Here is a 15,153-nt window from a genome sequence, read left to right as displayed (position 1 = left end):
TTATCCTTTTTAACCATTTTTAAAATTTTGGTACCAGGGATTGAACTCAGGACCATGTGCTTGCCAGGCAGGTGCGGTGCCACTGTGCTACATCCTTGGCCCGTTTTTAACCATCTTGAAGATACATTGGTAATGATTTAGCCAGACCTGCATTTAGTTACTGTTTCAACAAATTTCAGAGTCCATTCCCATCTTCAGTAAAACGAACTAGAGAAAATTATTGAGGCCCAGTTTCATCCATTCATTCTAGATACTTAATAACTAAGCACCCTGTATATACTAAGCACTATTGTAAGTATTGGGGATATAGCACTGAACATATAAGGTCCCTGCTCTCGTGGAACTTAACAGTTTATTGAGGGAAGACAGTAATAAACTAAACATAATGAAATTATTTTAGCTAATTTTAACTGCTACAAGGGAGGTAAGCATGATGTTCTGATACAAATGTAGTACTTGTGGGTAGGAAAGGGTATCCATTTAGATATACATGTTTCCAACTAGGAACAGTTCTTCTGTTAATAATTCAGCATATGACTATGCAAATCATTTTTACCTCTCAATTTCCTTAAGTTCCTAATTTCTTTCTTTTTTTTGGTACTGGGGATTGAACTCGGGACCTTGTGTGGCAGGCGGCACCTAATTTCATATTTTAAAAAACCAATATACTTTTTCATTGAGGTACTGATAGAGTAATAGCCATGCCTCTTAGAGGCTATGGCTATTTTTACAAAGTGAGTTTATTCCTATAACTATCCAGAACAGTATACAGTGGTACCTCAGTTCATGAACTCTGTTCTCTCCACTATTCTGGCCGCAAACTGAACTGGATAAGAACCAAATCAGATTTCCCCATAAGGTCAACATCGAACCTAATCATTGAATTTGATTTGGTTCTTGTCCAACTCAGTTTGTGACTAGAATAGTGGAAAGAATCAGGTTTGTGAACCAAGGTACCACTGTACAGAATATTCCCTGCACTCCTTTTATCACTAACCATTTTTCATTCCCATTGTGATTTATATCATTCTGACTTAAATGATCATAAAGTTTAGTCTTTTTTTCTAATAGCTTTCAGATATAATTCACATACCATATAACTCCCATTTAAAGCATATAATTTAATGACTTTGAGAATGTTCAGAGTTGTGCAATTGTCACCAATTTTAGGATATTTTCATCACTCTATAAGAAGAATTCCCATCCCTATTAATGGTCACAATAATTTCTTCCCAGTACTGCTCTCCCAGCTGTGAGCAGTTGCTAATGTACTCTTCTTCAGGTTTGCCCAGACCCTTCATATAAATAGAATTATGACAAATGTGATTTTATGACCGACTTCTTAGCCTATTTTAAATATTCATTTGTGTTGTAGCATTTCATTTTATGGATATGCTACATTTTATTTTTTCTTATGTCAACTGAGGGACTTTTGGCTTGGTTCCACTATTATGAATAACGTTATGAACTCTCTATACGGGTTTCTGTTGTTATATTTTAATTTGTTTTGGGTATATACCTAAGGAGTAGAATTGCTGGGATGTATTAACTCTGTTTCAACTTTTTGACAAGCTGTCAAAGTTGTTTCTAAAGTGACTGTTCTAAATTATATTCTCACCAGCAATGTATGATTATTCTACATTGCTCACTAACACTTGCTAATGTCTGTCTTTTGGGTAGTAGTCATCCTAGTGGATTTGAAATAGTTTCTCATGGTTTTGGTTTGCATTTCCTTAACGTCTAAGGATGTTGAGCATCTTTTCATGTGCTTATTGGCCTATATATACACACACAAACATATGTATATAGTTGAAAAATGTTCAGATTTTCTACCCTTTTTTCAATGGGGTTATCTTTTGTCATTATTACAAGGGTTGTTCTTTTATATTCTGTACACAAGTTCCTGATAATGATACATGATTTGCAAGTATTTTTGATTCCATGGTGTTACCTTTTTATTTTTCAGATGATGTTACCTTTTTATTTTTCAGATGATGTTTTTAGCTAAGAGTTGTCTTAGAGGGCCCAATAGCCATCCTTTGATTTCACAGCTGTAAGAGCGTGTCAGTCTGTTTAGCTCTTTAGCTGCTTCTGGTTTTCCTAGTGTGTCACTCCATACATGTGCATTTTGGGAATTGGCAAACATCTTGAAGGAAAATAGCATGCAGATTTTTAGACAGGCACTTCTGTGTTTATTCCTTTTCAGAATCATGTCCTCTCAAGCTTAGGCTACTTTTGTAATCCCAAACGCTTAATCTTTGTTTTCCTAACCTAGCAGAATACTGCTGGTCCCAGTGCTGTTCCCATGCTATTGTGTTCTGTTTTGGCATTATTCCACTCTTCTAGGAATAGCAAATGATAGTTTTACATACAAACTAAATATATAGTACTTACATATAAAGATAGATTTTTTTTTTTTTTTTTGGCACCGGGGATCGAACTCAGGACCTCGCGCTTGTGAGCCAGGCAGCGGCACCACTAAGCTAAATCCCTGGCCCTATAAAGAGAGATTCTCATTTCCTCTTTCTTAACCCAAAACATACTATGTATATATGAGTCTGAGTATACGTGTGTGTGTATTTTTTTCTGAGACAGTCTTACTGTGTATTGCCAAGTTTGGTCTAGAATGCTCCACAGTAGTTGGGATTTAGGTGGACATCCCCATTCCTGGCTAAATATATTTTTGCATCTTGCTCTTTTCAATTAATACATCTTGAAAATCACTCCATATATAGTAAATTCTCAGAAATCTTCCCCTTTTTTTGTGAAGGGATAAGACTCCATTTCTTAGATTGGTACAGGTGTTTTAATGTTGATTTATTGGCAGTTTGTACACAGCCTTCATTTCATGATTTCTAAGAATTTTCATTGTGGAACTACTACGGTAATACCTCAGTTCATGAATGCTTCTGTTTCCAAATAATTTGGTAAAATTGGTAAAACATTTGGGAAAATTTTGCTTCCACTTGCAGACTCCACATAGGGTAACAAACACAACCATGGCCATCTTCCCCACACAAACACAAATGCAGCTATCTTCCCCTAAATCGTAAAACAAGTTCATAAACTGAGGTACCACTGTATTTGCTTTTCTTTAAAATAGTGGTCTTTTCCTGTAAGGAAAAAAAAAGTGGTACTTGATAAAATGATTGCTTTAGAAAAGGAGAATGTAATCTTTTTGGAATATGTGGCCTATTTAGGTATTCTTTTTAGTAATGCTGTTAAAATTATATGGCTTTGGGGCCGGGGATTTAGCTCAGTGGTGCCACTGCCTGCCTCATAACCGCAAGGTCCTGAGTTCGATCCCCAGTACCAAAGAAAAGAAAAGAAAAAAATTATATGGCTTCCAAGCTTCTAAACTTTGTCTTTAGGGTGTCATAGGTTAAGAAATTATTTTGTTTGCAAAATTCAGTAATGCTTAGGTTCAAGTGTGAGAAAAGCTTTCTCACATTTTCTTAGTTTGAGTTTACATTAACTTTCCAGGTCCATCACCAATTAAGCACTATAACCATCTGTATCACTGTGGAATTATTAATAAGAAACAGTTTGTTCTTACAACCTTTAACCTGTCCTCAAGCTAGAGTCTTTGATATCCTCTTTCCCCATGACGGACCTCAAAATTCTAAGTTTAGATTTTTATGAGCCAGATAAGCCAAAAAAAGTGTTAATATTCATCTTTTTCATGGAGTCCTTCACAGAGGTTTTAACTGGATCCATGGTCTAATTCAGTAAATATTTCAAGTTCTGATGTGATCTCTGTCCCAAATTTTACTCAACATTGTGGCCGCAGTGTGAGAGCAGCCCTATACAATCCTAAACAAATGAGGATAGCTGTGTTCCAATAAAACATTATTTACCAAGAAAAGATACTCGCTTTGGTTCATGGGCTGTAGTTTGCTAACCCTTTTTCTAATTCAATTAACTAGAAAAGAAAAAATGGGAAGTCATTTACGGAATATATGACTATTCAAAATCATACTTTCTAAAAAAATAACATTCAGTGTTTTCACAATTCATTTTAACATTGACTAATAATTCAAAATTGAACCTTGTAACTCAATTTTATTGTTATAGTCCTGAAAGAATTTTTGCTTTGAGTTAAAATTAAGCATTGTATATTGTCTAAAATGTAAAAGAAAATTTGCCATCTCTCTCACTTCAAATATACACTTTAATGGTATTAAATACATTCATGTTGAATGACCATCACTATCATCCATCTCCCTAAGTCTTTACAACTTATAAAACTGAAGCGCTACCTGAAACTACCTGTTAAACAGTTACTCCCCCTTTCCCTCTTTCTCCCACCCCTGGCAGCTACCATTTTTCTCTCTGTCTTTATGATTTTGGCCATTCTAACTACATAAGTGAAATTATACATTATTCATCTTTTTGAGGCAAGCTTGTTTTAGTTTGTTTCCAAGATTTGTCTATGTTAGAACATATCTCAGAATTTCCCTCCTTTAAGGTTGCATATTATTTCATTTTATGCATATACATTTTGCTTATCTGTGCATTTGATGGCACACTTGGGTTGCTTCTACGTTGTAGGTATTGTGAATAATGCTGTGAATATGGGTGTACAGATGTTTGACACCTTGTTTTCAAATCTTCAGTTGCTTCTTTGGCCGGTCTTAGTCACAACATAGACATACTGAAAATATTATATAAAATTACCTTTGGGCTATGACTATAAGGTGTATATTAGATTGGGTCCCATACCCATTATTTTATTATATATATGTAAATATTTTGAAATCTGAAACACTTCTGATCCTCCACACATTTCAGATAAAGATGAAACTCAACATGTAGTTTACATAAGCAAACTTACATAAATTTAAAAATTTATCTTAGTTTATTAATATGTTTGTAATACATAAAATTACATTCACATTAGAGAATTGGTATATATACCTATCTTAATTATGTAAGTTTTAACATGTATTGTTATAAGATTTCTAAACATAATAGCTTATTTACTGAGGTCAAAAGTTTATTGTAGTGCTAGAGATTGAACCTAAAGCTTTTTATGCATGCTAGACAAGCACTCTACTGTTAAGCTATTTAGACTGGTAGTGTCCTCTTTCTAAAAAAAATAAGGTTTTTTGGGAGCAGGGTTTGAGGCAGGGCCTCATTGTGTTGGTCAGGCTGGCCTTGAACTCACTATGAAGTCTAGGCTGGCTTTGATCTTTTGGCTATCCTTCTGCCTCAGCCTCCCCCATACTGGAATTACAGGCATGCACCACCACAACCAACAATATTTTTCTTGAGGTCAAAATTTTAAGTAGATTTTTAAAAAAAAAATAAAGGTATGTGCTTTTAAGCCTTATGAAATAACTTGAATTACAAAAGATTTTCATGTCTTTGCATTTTTCAATTACATAATACATTTCTAAAAGTTCTTTCATCAAGTTAAAAATGAAGTATATGCTAATTTTGAGAAACTGAACAGATGAGAGTCCTTGCTAACATTGTGGCTTCTTTTGATAAGAATAATTGGAATTAATTATTTTGGGGATGTGGGGTAATACATACATTTGACAGAATTAGAAGAACAGACTCGAAAAGCTCTAGAATTGGATCAGGAACGAAAACGAGCAAAAGAAGAAGCAGAACGGCTAGAAAAGGAGCGTCAAGCTGCTGAAGAGGCCAAGTCTGTTATAGCAAAACAAGCTGCCGACCAGCTGAAGAATCAAGAACAGCTGGTAAGGCATTGTCTTGGTCTAAGAGAAAAACTCATATAAATGGATGGTATGAACCTCATAAAACTAAGTACAGTATATCACACTTTCTGGAATGCAAACCAAATATACAAGTAACTTAGTAACAAAATGTGAAACTAAACCTTAAAATTTTTATTTCTACTTTTAAAAAAACCCTAAAAATAAAACAGGATAAAAGGTATTTTTCTGTGGTCTATCTTTAAATGGATCCAGTTGCCAACAAAAGATTCTCATTCATTTAGACTTTGGATGGATTCTGCAGTGAGCCCTCTGACATCTTTTGTTTTACATAAATTGACACAATATTTTTTGATCCTTATAACTATATACCATAATTGGTTGGATTTATTTATTGAATGGACTTCCAAATAATGAGTTAGCATGACTTTTAGAAGATTTTGGTGTAAGTATTAGTTCAGGTATTTATTTGCTATATGTCTTCGCATTTTATTCAGCCTCAGTTTCCTCCCTTTGAAAAGAGGGATGATGGTACTTACTAGGATTGCTGAGGAACAGATGAGATTTGACAGAGTACTGTTTAAATTATAAAGCATTACATAGTTTTGTTTTGTATACTTAGGAGCTACTATTATCAATAAACTGTTTCCTAAGTGACACATTTTAAATTCCTGCTACTCAAAACAAGATTTTGTCTCCCTTATTAGCTCATTCATTACCTGAGCTCATTACCTCAAGAACTTGTTCTAGCACTATAAAAATAAACTACTTAAGACTTTCAAGGAATATTGCCTTTTTAAAAATGGAAAACTAAAAAAAACATAAAACAGCCTGGGCATATACATCAAAACTATTTAACTTAATGTATATTATTTTAGGCAGCAGAACTTGCTGAATTCACTGCCAAGATTGCACTTCTGGAAGAAGCCAAGAAGAAAAAGGAAGAGGAAGCTACGGAGTGGCAACACAAAGTAATCATTTATTTGTTCATTACTAGCTTTTTTTGAATAGCTATTCTGTACCCATTAATAAATCCAGTAATACTTTAACTTTATACAGATGAATATCAGATTAATGTTTGCTCATTACTTTGGGAATGCAGAAGTGATTAATTTCTGTGGAAACAAGACAGGTATTGGGAACCCATATATATTTAAGCCGGGTCTTGACTAGTAAATTAGATTTCAGGCCTGGAAAAGAATGAGGATGGTTAGGAGTGAAGGAGGTGGTCATTCCAAATAGAAGGAAATTGAAAAGTATAGAAATACGAGCATATAAATGACCAAAAATGTTGGGATATGTGGCTGCTAAGTTGAATAGGGAATTGAGTTATGGAGGGCTTTAAATAACCTGCTAAGGCAGGGTGCTAGGGAGTGTCTGTTAACATCTGGCTCTGAAGATCGTAAAGCAGGATTGTAGCATGCTGAGTTATGATTTTATAAAAATAACTTAGCAATCAGTGTGAAGGATCGTTAAGATATTGGACACTTGAGAGAAACCTAAAATAACCTGTTAGTGAAAAATGAAGAGCAAAGAATTAAGCATTTCTAGTAGACTGAAAAAGGGCATGACAACCAGTTATTGGATATGAAGTTGAATTACAGGGTTGCAGTGAATTTGAGATTTTTTTCATTTTGTACATAAATGTTTATTTCTCAATTAAACATTCCCCCTTTTTTTGGTACCGGGGATTGAACTTGGGACCTTGCGCTTGCGAGGCAGGCGGCGGAGACACTGAGCTAAATCCCCAGCCCTAATGTTCCCTTTGAATACAAGGAATGAATTCTAAATCTTCATAAAGATGAATTAAAAATGAAATCCCTCCAGTAGAGTGCGTATAATCACTGTGTTCTTGGTTGCTACTGGTGTTTATTGTTTAACATCAAAAACAAGACAAGTTATTTTAAAATCATGCTCCTGGATTTCTAGTTCTCCCTCTAGGACCAGCTCTATACTGATCTGCAACGTTTAAAATTGTGTATCACCACCAAGTTGAAGCAAGTTTAAGGGTGAAACAGTTGTGCATGGGACCCTAGAAGATGTAATCAAGTTCCTAGCAGATGTAGGTGTTCTTGTCATCTGTGTAGGTGCAGGGGCAGTGGGCGATGAGTGCGTCCTGGGAGCCGATGTAGATGGAGTTGTAGATCTTCCAGTGCACTTCCCAGACCTTCTGAGCTGGATGAAACAGACCCTGCAGGCAGTACCACAGCATCCTGCACAGCCTGATGGCGACCCGGAGCCCCTCCATGACCGCCCAGATCATGTGGGGCTGCCTGTGCACAAGATCTCTATCCATTAAAGCCTCTTCCAGTAACAGCATCATGGCATAAATGTAGTCTTTGCCCATTTCACCAATATATTCGAACAAGAAGGAAAGCAACTTCAACACCCCGTTCTGAACATTCAGTTCAGAAACTCTCTACTCATTCATGAGGGCGGGGAGCACTATGAAGGGGGAGCACTTCTCGGTGACAATAAATTCGTGCATACACTGTTCTGCCTTTTCTGAACCTTGAGGTTGTTTAGAAGTGTGGCCAATACATTGTGAAGGCCAATGAACTTTGCAATATAGCCAAATGTCTTGACTGTGGCTCTATGAATAGCTTTCTTGTGAGCTTTTAGGAGCTCTAAAAGCTCAAAGCAAATCCTCATCCACTCTGTTGCAGACACATTCAGCTCCCCTGTCAGCAATATGTCCAAGAAGATTGATACAGTTCTCTTGCACTTTCTCATGCCTGTTCTTCAAGATGGGAGTGAGTCTAGGCAGCAGATCCTTAATTGGTGGAGTCATCTTGTGCATACCTATTAAATTTACAATAGCCTTCAGGGCTCCAATAATACTGCCCAATACTTCAGGATACTCTTCACCCAAATATTCATATAGGACAACACCCAAGCACCCCATCATCTTTTCTTCCTGACAAGTCGTCATGACCACAGCAGTGCAAGAGATCAAATCTGCTGCCTGCTGCCTGCTGCCTGACTTTGGCTGGTTTGTTGTTTAAAAGCCACAGAACTGTACTGCAGATCTGAGACAAGTACGGTTTGACTCGTTTCCTAAGTGCATTGACCACTGTGCCAAAGCCATTCAACATCTCTGAGTCCTCTGTAGTCTGTTCTTGGAAAGCATAAAGACTACCATCAATCAGTTGTTCTTCAAGTTTGTGATCAATATCGGCCCCGGGTTGTCCATAATTTTCTCAGTTGTTTCCATCATCATTTTTCAGTACTGTTCAGCTTCATCTTTCAGATCGTCCACAATCCTGGATATGATTTCTGCTGCACCTACTTTGTTTGCTAACTCCACAGTGGTATCAACTAACTGTCAGTAATTTCTTTTATCCAAAGCCATTCTGTGCTGCCAGAAGTGTTTAAAGAAAGGAGGAATAATCTCTGTTTTAACATAGTTTGCTTCTGCACCATCTGTTCCACAACACTGTTTTACCACCTTCAGCACAATTTTCTTCATTTCTTCATCAGGAGACTGGAATTCTCGAATAAAGATTAACATCACTTCTCTGGTATAGTAGTTGGCATATTCTACATCCATGAGAGGGATAAGGTACCCAATAGCCTTTAAGAAAGCAGCCAAACCTTTCCCTTTGTGTTGGCGGATACCCTTCCACAGGGGCTTCAGCACTGAATCAAAAGACTCGGTACCGTAAGGAGTTGCTGCACTGAATCAAAAGACTCAGTACTGTAAGGAGTTGCTGCTTCAGCCAAGGCAGCAATGGCCAGCGCTATGATGGTTCGAACTTTCTGCGTCTTATCCACGAGACTGCTCAGTGATTTCAACTAAGCTTCTGAGATGTGGCAGGATGGCACAGCCCATGAGAATAGCTATCTGCTATACAATCTTAATACCTGTGTGTCTGGCTTGCCAAGACTTCTTGCTTTTGCACACAGCTTTTAAGAATGGCAATAAAGGGGGCCAGGGATTTAGCTCAGTGGTTCCACCACCTGCCCCACAAGCACAAGGACCCGATCTCCGGTAACCCCCTCCCCCCAAAAAAGGCAATAAAGAAATGCCGAGGCCAGAGGCTACAACAGTAGAGGCTCGAGCTGTTGTGTTACGGACATACTCGTCCATGTTGTCTATGTCAGGTCTCATGGTGGAGATCATAGTAGCCAGACCAGCAGCCTTTGCCAAATTAGAAATGATCTCTTGGCCTTCCACTCTGGCATAGTAGTCTTCATCAGTCAACAGTGGTTCAGTGACCACAAGAATCTTGTGCACATATGGCCGTACTAAGTCATCTAGTTTGTACAGTATCCTATCAGTGATTTCCACGAGCAAATGGCATTCCTGCTCCTCAAGTGTAGGAGACATCAGCAGAGGAAGAATCTGATTAAGAGGCCCAGCTCCAAGCTTCCTCACTTTATCAGTGATCTGGCACAGCACAGCCTTTCTCATTGGAGGTGTTCCATTCTTAATTTTTAAAAGCAGCTTCATTATTTTTCTCTTTTTTTGCTCTTCTGGACTAAGTGTTGATTCATCAACATCAACCAAGAGTTTATCAAAGTACTGAATATCATCAGGTTTTAAGAATGGAAGATTTCCAGAAGGCTCGCCATTGACACTTCAGAGTTCTGTGTTCTGTCTACATGTGGAAACCAGTCATTCCACCTAACAGTGTTGGAGTTGCTGTCAGCTTCTGGGCCGGGGTTCGAATATAACCAGCTGGAGGTGGAAGTACCTTGTATCCTTCTGGGAACATAGCATCCAGTTCTTCATCAGAGAGTGGGTGGATTCATCAGTTTCTCCCATCTCCAAGCCTGAAGCTGTTCAGGGGTCATACTCCTTATGTTACCTGGAGTTGGGGTGGCCATGTTCATGGCTGGGGTGCGAATGAGCATCTTTCCAGGGGTCAGAACAGGAGTGCTTCCATCCATCTTACTGGCTGGGGTCTCAACCCATCAGGACTTTCTTTTATTTTATCTCTCCAGGAGTTGGTGTCTCCCCAATTGAATCTCCACCTTGATCTGTTGGAGCAGTCTCAGCCCATCCACTTACATGCCCGGGAGTATTTCTCTCGGATTGGGGGGTTTTGTCCCATCTGTTTTTACAAGCACTAGAAGTCGTGCCTCCGTGGCCTGGGGTCGTGTGGCCGGGTGTGTTGCCACAGCCAGGAGTAGCAGCTCCTGCAGGTGTGTGACTCGGTGTGGGATCCCAAATTTTTAAGCGAGGGCTTGCTCCAGGGGTTTCGCTTCCTTTTGCACAAGTGGTGTCTCATCCCATCTTAAAGATGGGGTATGCCCAGGGGTCTCTACCTGGTCCCAACTGGACAGCTTTTTGGGACTGGCACCAGGAGTCTGGTCAGCAGTTTGATTCCAGTGCTGCTTTCTCTTTGAGGGAGGCTGAGATGCTGCTGCACCGTTGACAACTTTCAGCTCTCCAGCTTTAGCTTTCTCTGCTAGCTGTTGCCCAATTTCTCTCTCTTCCTTAGTCAAATGCTGTTCTCTGCTTACATCCATGTAAGTCCAAGCATTCACTTTAGGGTCAGGGGTCTCCCCTCCATCTGCAAAAGGATCAAGACACTCCGGGGAAATGATCATGGTCCGCCTGTGCTTTTTGTATTCCTCTTCCCTGTCTGCGATCTTCGGAGGCCAGTGCTCAGCACACGGGTCATAGTGTTCTGTTGCCTGTGGAATATCATTGAGCAACACCAGGGGGCCATGGTACCCTGGCTTCTTCTAGCCAAGCAAGCTCGTCGATAAGTAGTCATTGTCATCATCTTCAAGTTCAATGGCAGCAATCGATGTCATGTAGCCAGCAAGTCTGCTGTCACTTCCACCATAAATCTCCTGGTCATAGTAACCTGTGGAATCAAGGCCCACTTCTTGCGCTTCATCAAGAGCTGCCTTCTTGCCTTGAATCTCTCGAATCTGTGCTTTAATATCTTCGTGAGTCTTGGCGATCTTCGCCATTTTGTCCACTCGGACACACAGACGTAACTAGCACTCTCCAGCACTTCTGCTCACCCCTGCCGTGGAGAAAAATAGCTGGCCGAATTTGAGATTTTTAATGACAGTTCATAAATAAAACTGCTGTTAGGCCAGGGATTTAGCTCAGTGGTTTTGCCGCCTGCTGAACAAGCACAAGGATCTGAGTTCGATCCCCAGTACCAAAAAAAAAAAAAAACCTGCTGTTGTCTAAAATAATTCATGAATGTCCTTTACACACTTCAGTTGAGAATTTAACTCAAACTTTAAATGACTTTTTTCTGGTACCAGAGATCGAACTCAGGACCTTGCACTTGTGAGGCAGGTTTGGTGCCACTGAGCTAAATCCTCGGCCCCTAAATGACTTTCTTTTGAGAAAGGGTCTCACTATGTAGTTCAGGCTGGTCTCAAACTCAGTCTTAGCCTCCCAAGTGTTGCGATTACAGGCATTCACCACCATGCCTGGCTTAAATAACGTCAACTTTAAATGCAACTGTAATTGCATTCGCAATATAGTAATTGTATTGCATTTAAGGATATATAATTATATACGATGCTTTTCTACACTGAAATGTACTTAGTGTATAAAATGGTTTTGACTTGTAGTTGAAGTTTAAATTTCTTTGTAGAAGTTTAAATTTCACTGGGAAGTTTAGTTTTTTTGTTTTTATTTTTGGTAGTATACATACATACATACAACTAAGTCAGTCACTACAGAAGGAATAAACAGTTGGGATATGGTAATGCATATCTGTAATCCTAGCACTCTGGAGCCTGAGGCAGGAGAATCCTAAATTTGAGTCTAGCCTGAGCAATGTAGTGAAACATTCTCAAAAAGAGCTGAGAATGTAGTTCACCCTGGTTTGAAAACTCAGTACCACCAAAAAAAGGAAATAAATTATGTTAATCCCTTGAATATACTATTTCCATTAATAGGATATTATAGATTTCACTTAGGGATGATTTATGGACTTGAGATAGAAACTTTTATAAATAACAGTTACAAGGCCCAGGGATTTGGCTCACTGGCGCCACACCTGCCTAGCAAGTGCGAGGTCCTGAGTTTGATCCCTGGTACTGGAAATAAATATGTAATAAAAATTACAGATTTAATTCCTGAAAACTAGAAGAAAATGCACAAAAAGGAAAATTAATCTAAAAAACTAGAATACTGTTGTAAAACATGATCTGTCCTGTTTTTGTGTATATTCTTACACATTTATATATTTAAAATGAGATCTTGATATCTTATGTATATACAGTTCTGCTTTAGTGAATTTTCACCTAAGACTATATTCAGAATTTCTGGTGAGACTTATAGTTTAGCATCCAAAGGGAGCATTTTTGAGAGTAAAGGGGGTGTACTAATAATTACACAGGCTAGTGTGGGGCAGGGGATGTATGCCTATAATCCCAGCACTTGAGAGGTTGAGGCAGGAGGATTGCTGTGAGTTCAAGGCCAGCTGGGCTACATAGCAAAACCCTATTTCAAAAAACAAAACAGTTTACACAGGGCAACTGTGTAAAGCAGGACTCTCCCAGGCAAACCAGAACAATATGATCACCCAAATCATTGACGAAGTTATATGTTTCATGTTGTATCATGGCAGAAGATACTTATTAGGATCTAGTTAAGCTCCCATTAGTGATTTTAATTGATCATTGGATTACAGTAATGACAATGATTCCTCTATTGTCTGATTGTGGCTCAAATGTAATCTGTTATGTGTGGCAATCTTCATTATACTAATAATTTCCCATCAAGAATGTACATAACAATTTTAGCAACAGTGGATAATCCTTGCCAGAATTAGTTTTATTCAGACTTGCAAAGTGATACTTAAAAAACTTTTATTTCACCTACTAGCTAGTATTTTTCCATAAAAAGCTTTGTTCAGTAGAACCTATTTTCATTATCCTGAAATGTAGTTTATGTTAGATAAGTAGGATAATTTGATTTTAGTTACTAGTGTTTCATAGTAAGTTGCTCATAAACTTATTTTTAATATTCAGGCTTTTGCAGCCCAGGAAGACTTAGAAAAGACCAAAGAAGAGTTAAAAACTGTAATGTCTGCCCCACCTCCGCCTCCACCACCACCTGTCATTCCTCCTACAGAAAATGAGCATGATGAACATGATGAGAATAATGCTGAGGCTAGTGCTGAATTGTCAAACGAAGGAGTCATGAACCATAGAAGTGAGGAGGAGCGTGTAACAGAAACACAGAAAAATGAGCGTGTGAAGAAGCAACTTCAGGTATTTAAAGTTTGCATTTATGTGCACATTTAAAATGCAGTTTACATTTTCAAATGCAGTTTACATTTTCTCTATCTAAAATGAATGTGTTTAGAAGTCTTTAACACTGGCTGACTTATGATTGCTTTTTAAGTATTTGGCCTATAGTCATGTTACTTCATGTCTTCCATTGTATGACCCTATTAACAAATGTTTGTTAACTAGTGAGTTATTTAATTATACTTTGATCCATTTTAAAAGGCAGAAAGTATTCCAATTCTGTTAGAAAAACAAATCAATTCAGCTTTTAAACAGTAAAATATGCATTGAAATGCAGTGATATTTAATAGACTTTTTAAAGATACTACATAATCTGAATTCTCTAAATTTTATAATGGCAAAAGTTTAGTTTATTAAATGTACATAATTAGATCAAAATAGCAAATTTTAACATTAGAGCTCTTTTTCCAGATAAATTCTAATTTTTTAATCGGTGGAATCTTTAAATAGTAATAAAGAAAATGACTTTTGGAGAAAACGTCATTCTTGGTATAGATTTTAGATTTTAAAATAACATTACTCTGTAGTAACTACCTTGAACTTTTTAAGTATTGGATAAGAAAATTTTTAACATACAAAAATACCATGGTTGATGAGTGTGGAAATGAAAAGCCATGGATATTCTTCCCTGATAATTTCCATCACCATAAGTTTGTACACTTTAAAGAAAATGATTTTTTAATATACTTTTGGTATATATGTATACATATATGTTTGCATCTTTAAGCCATTTTCACAAGTTTTTTAAAGAAAACAGTGATAGTTATACTCTTTATCTTTTAATGTAGGCATTAAGTTCAGAGTTAGCCCAAGCCAGAGATGAAACCAAGAAAACACAAAATGATGTTCTTCATGCTGAGAATGTTAAAGCAGGCCGTGATAAGTACAAGACTCTTCGACAGATTCGACAAGGCAATACAAAACAGCGTATTGATGAGTTTGAAGCAATGTGAGAGCTGTTATTTTGCATACATGTTCTTCATAAGCTGAACCACCAACAGAGAAAAGCAGGCCTTTGCAGATGTGATGGAATGCATCCTACCTTGCCAAAGCATTTATACCAGTTTGACTTTGGTGGCTAAAAGACAGATTTAAGGAGAGCTCTTCAACATTAAGGCAGCGAGATGTCATGTTTGTTTTTCTTTTGGGCCAGGAAATTGAGAACAGTGTTCCATTACCTCCATTTGCATTTCCATTTTTTGATTTTTTTTGTTGTTGTTGTTAAAGAATA

General features: G+C 37.7%; 1 protein-coding gene and 1 pseudogene across 4 annotated transcripts in view; one reads left to right on the top strand and one right to left on the bottom strand.

Annotated features, from left to right (window-relative positions):
• Nucleotides 1–15,153, top strand: part of Rdx (radixin) — a 94,792-nt gene that overhangs the window by 57,230 nt on the left and 22,409 nt on the right. For all 4 annotated transcript variants that reach the window (XM_004856522.4, XM_021237911.2, XM_021237910.2 and 1 more), the window contains 4 exons: nt 5,548–5,708; nt 6,563–6,655; nt 13,641–13,883; nt 14,711–14,871. In XM_004856522.4, coding sequence (XP_004856579.1) covers nt 5,548–5,708; nt 6,563–6,655; nt 13,641–13,883; nt 14,711–14,871 — 658 coding nt within the window. The remainder of the gene's footprint in view (nt 1–5,547; nt 5,709–6,562; nt 6,656–13,640; nt 13,884–14,710; nt 14,872–15,153) is intronic.
• LOC101713630 (splicing factor 3B subunit 1 pseudogene) lies at nt 6,651–12,179 on the bottom strand (annotated as a pseudogene).

Source organism: Heterocephalus glaber, unplaced genomic scaffold, assembly GCF_053883595.1.
Source record: "Heterocephalus glaber isolate CG9 unplaced genomic scaffold, H.glaber_assembly_v1.0 deba00001429, whole genome shotgun sequence".
In the NCBI taxonomy this organism is placed as follows: domain Eukaryota; kingdom Metazoa; phylum Chordata; class Mammalia; order Rodentia; family Bathyergidae; genus Heterocephalus; species Heterocephalus glaber.
Note: the sequence above shows the minus strand (reverse complement) of the source record. Positions and strands in the feature narration are given on the sequence as shown.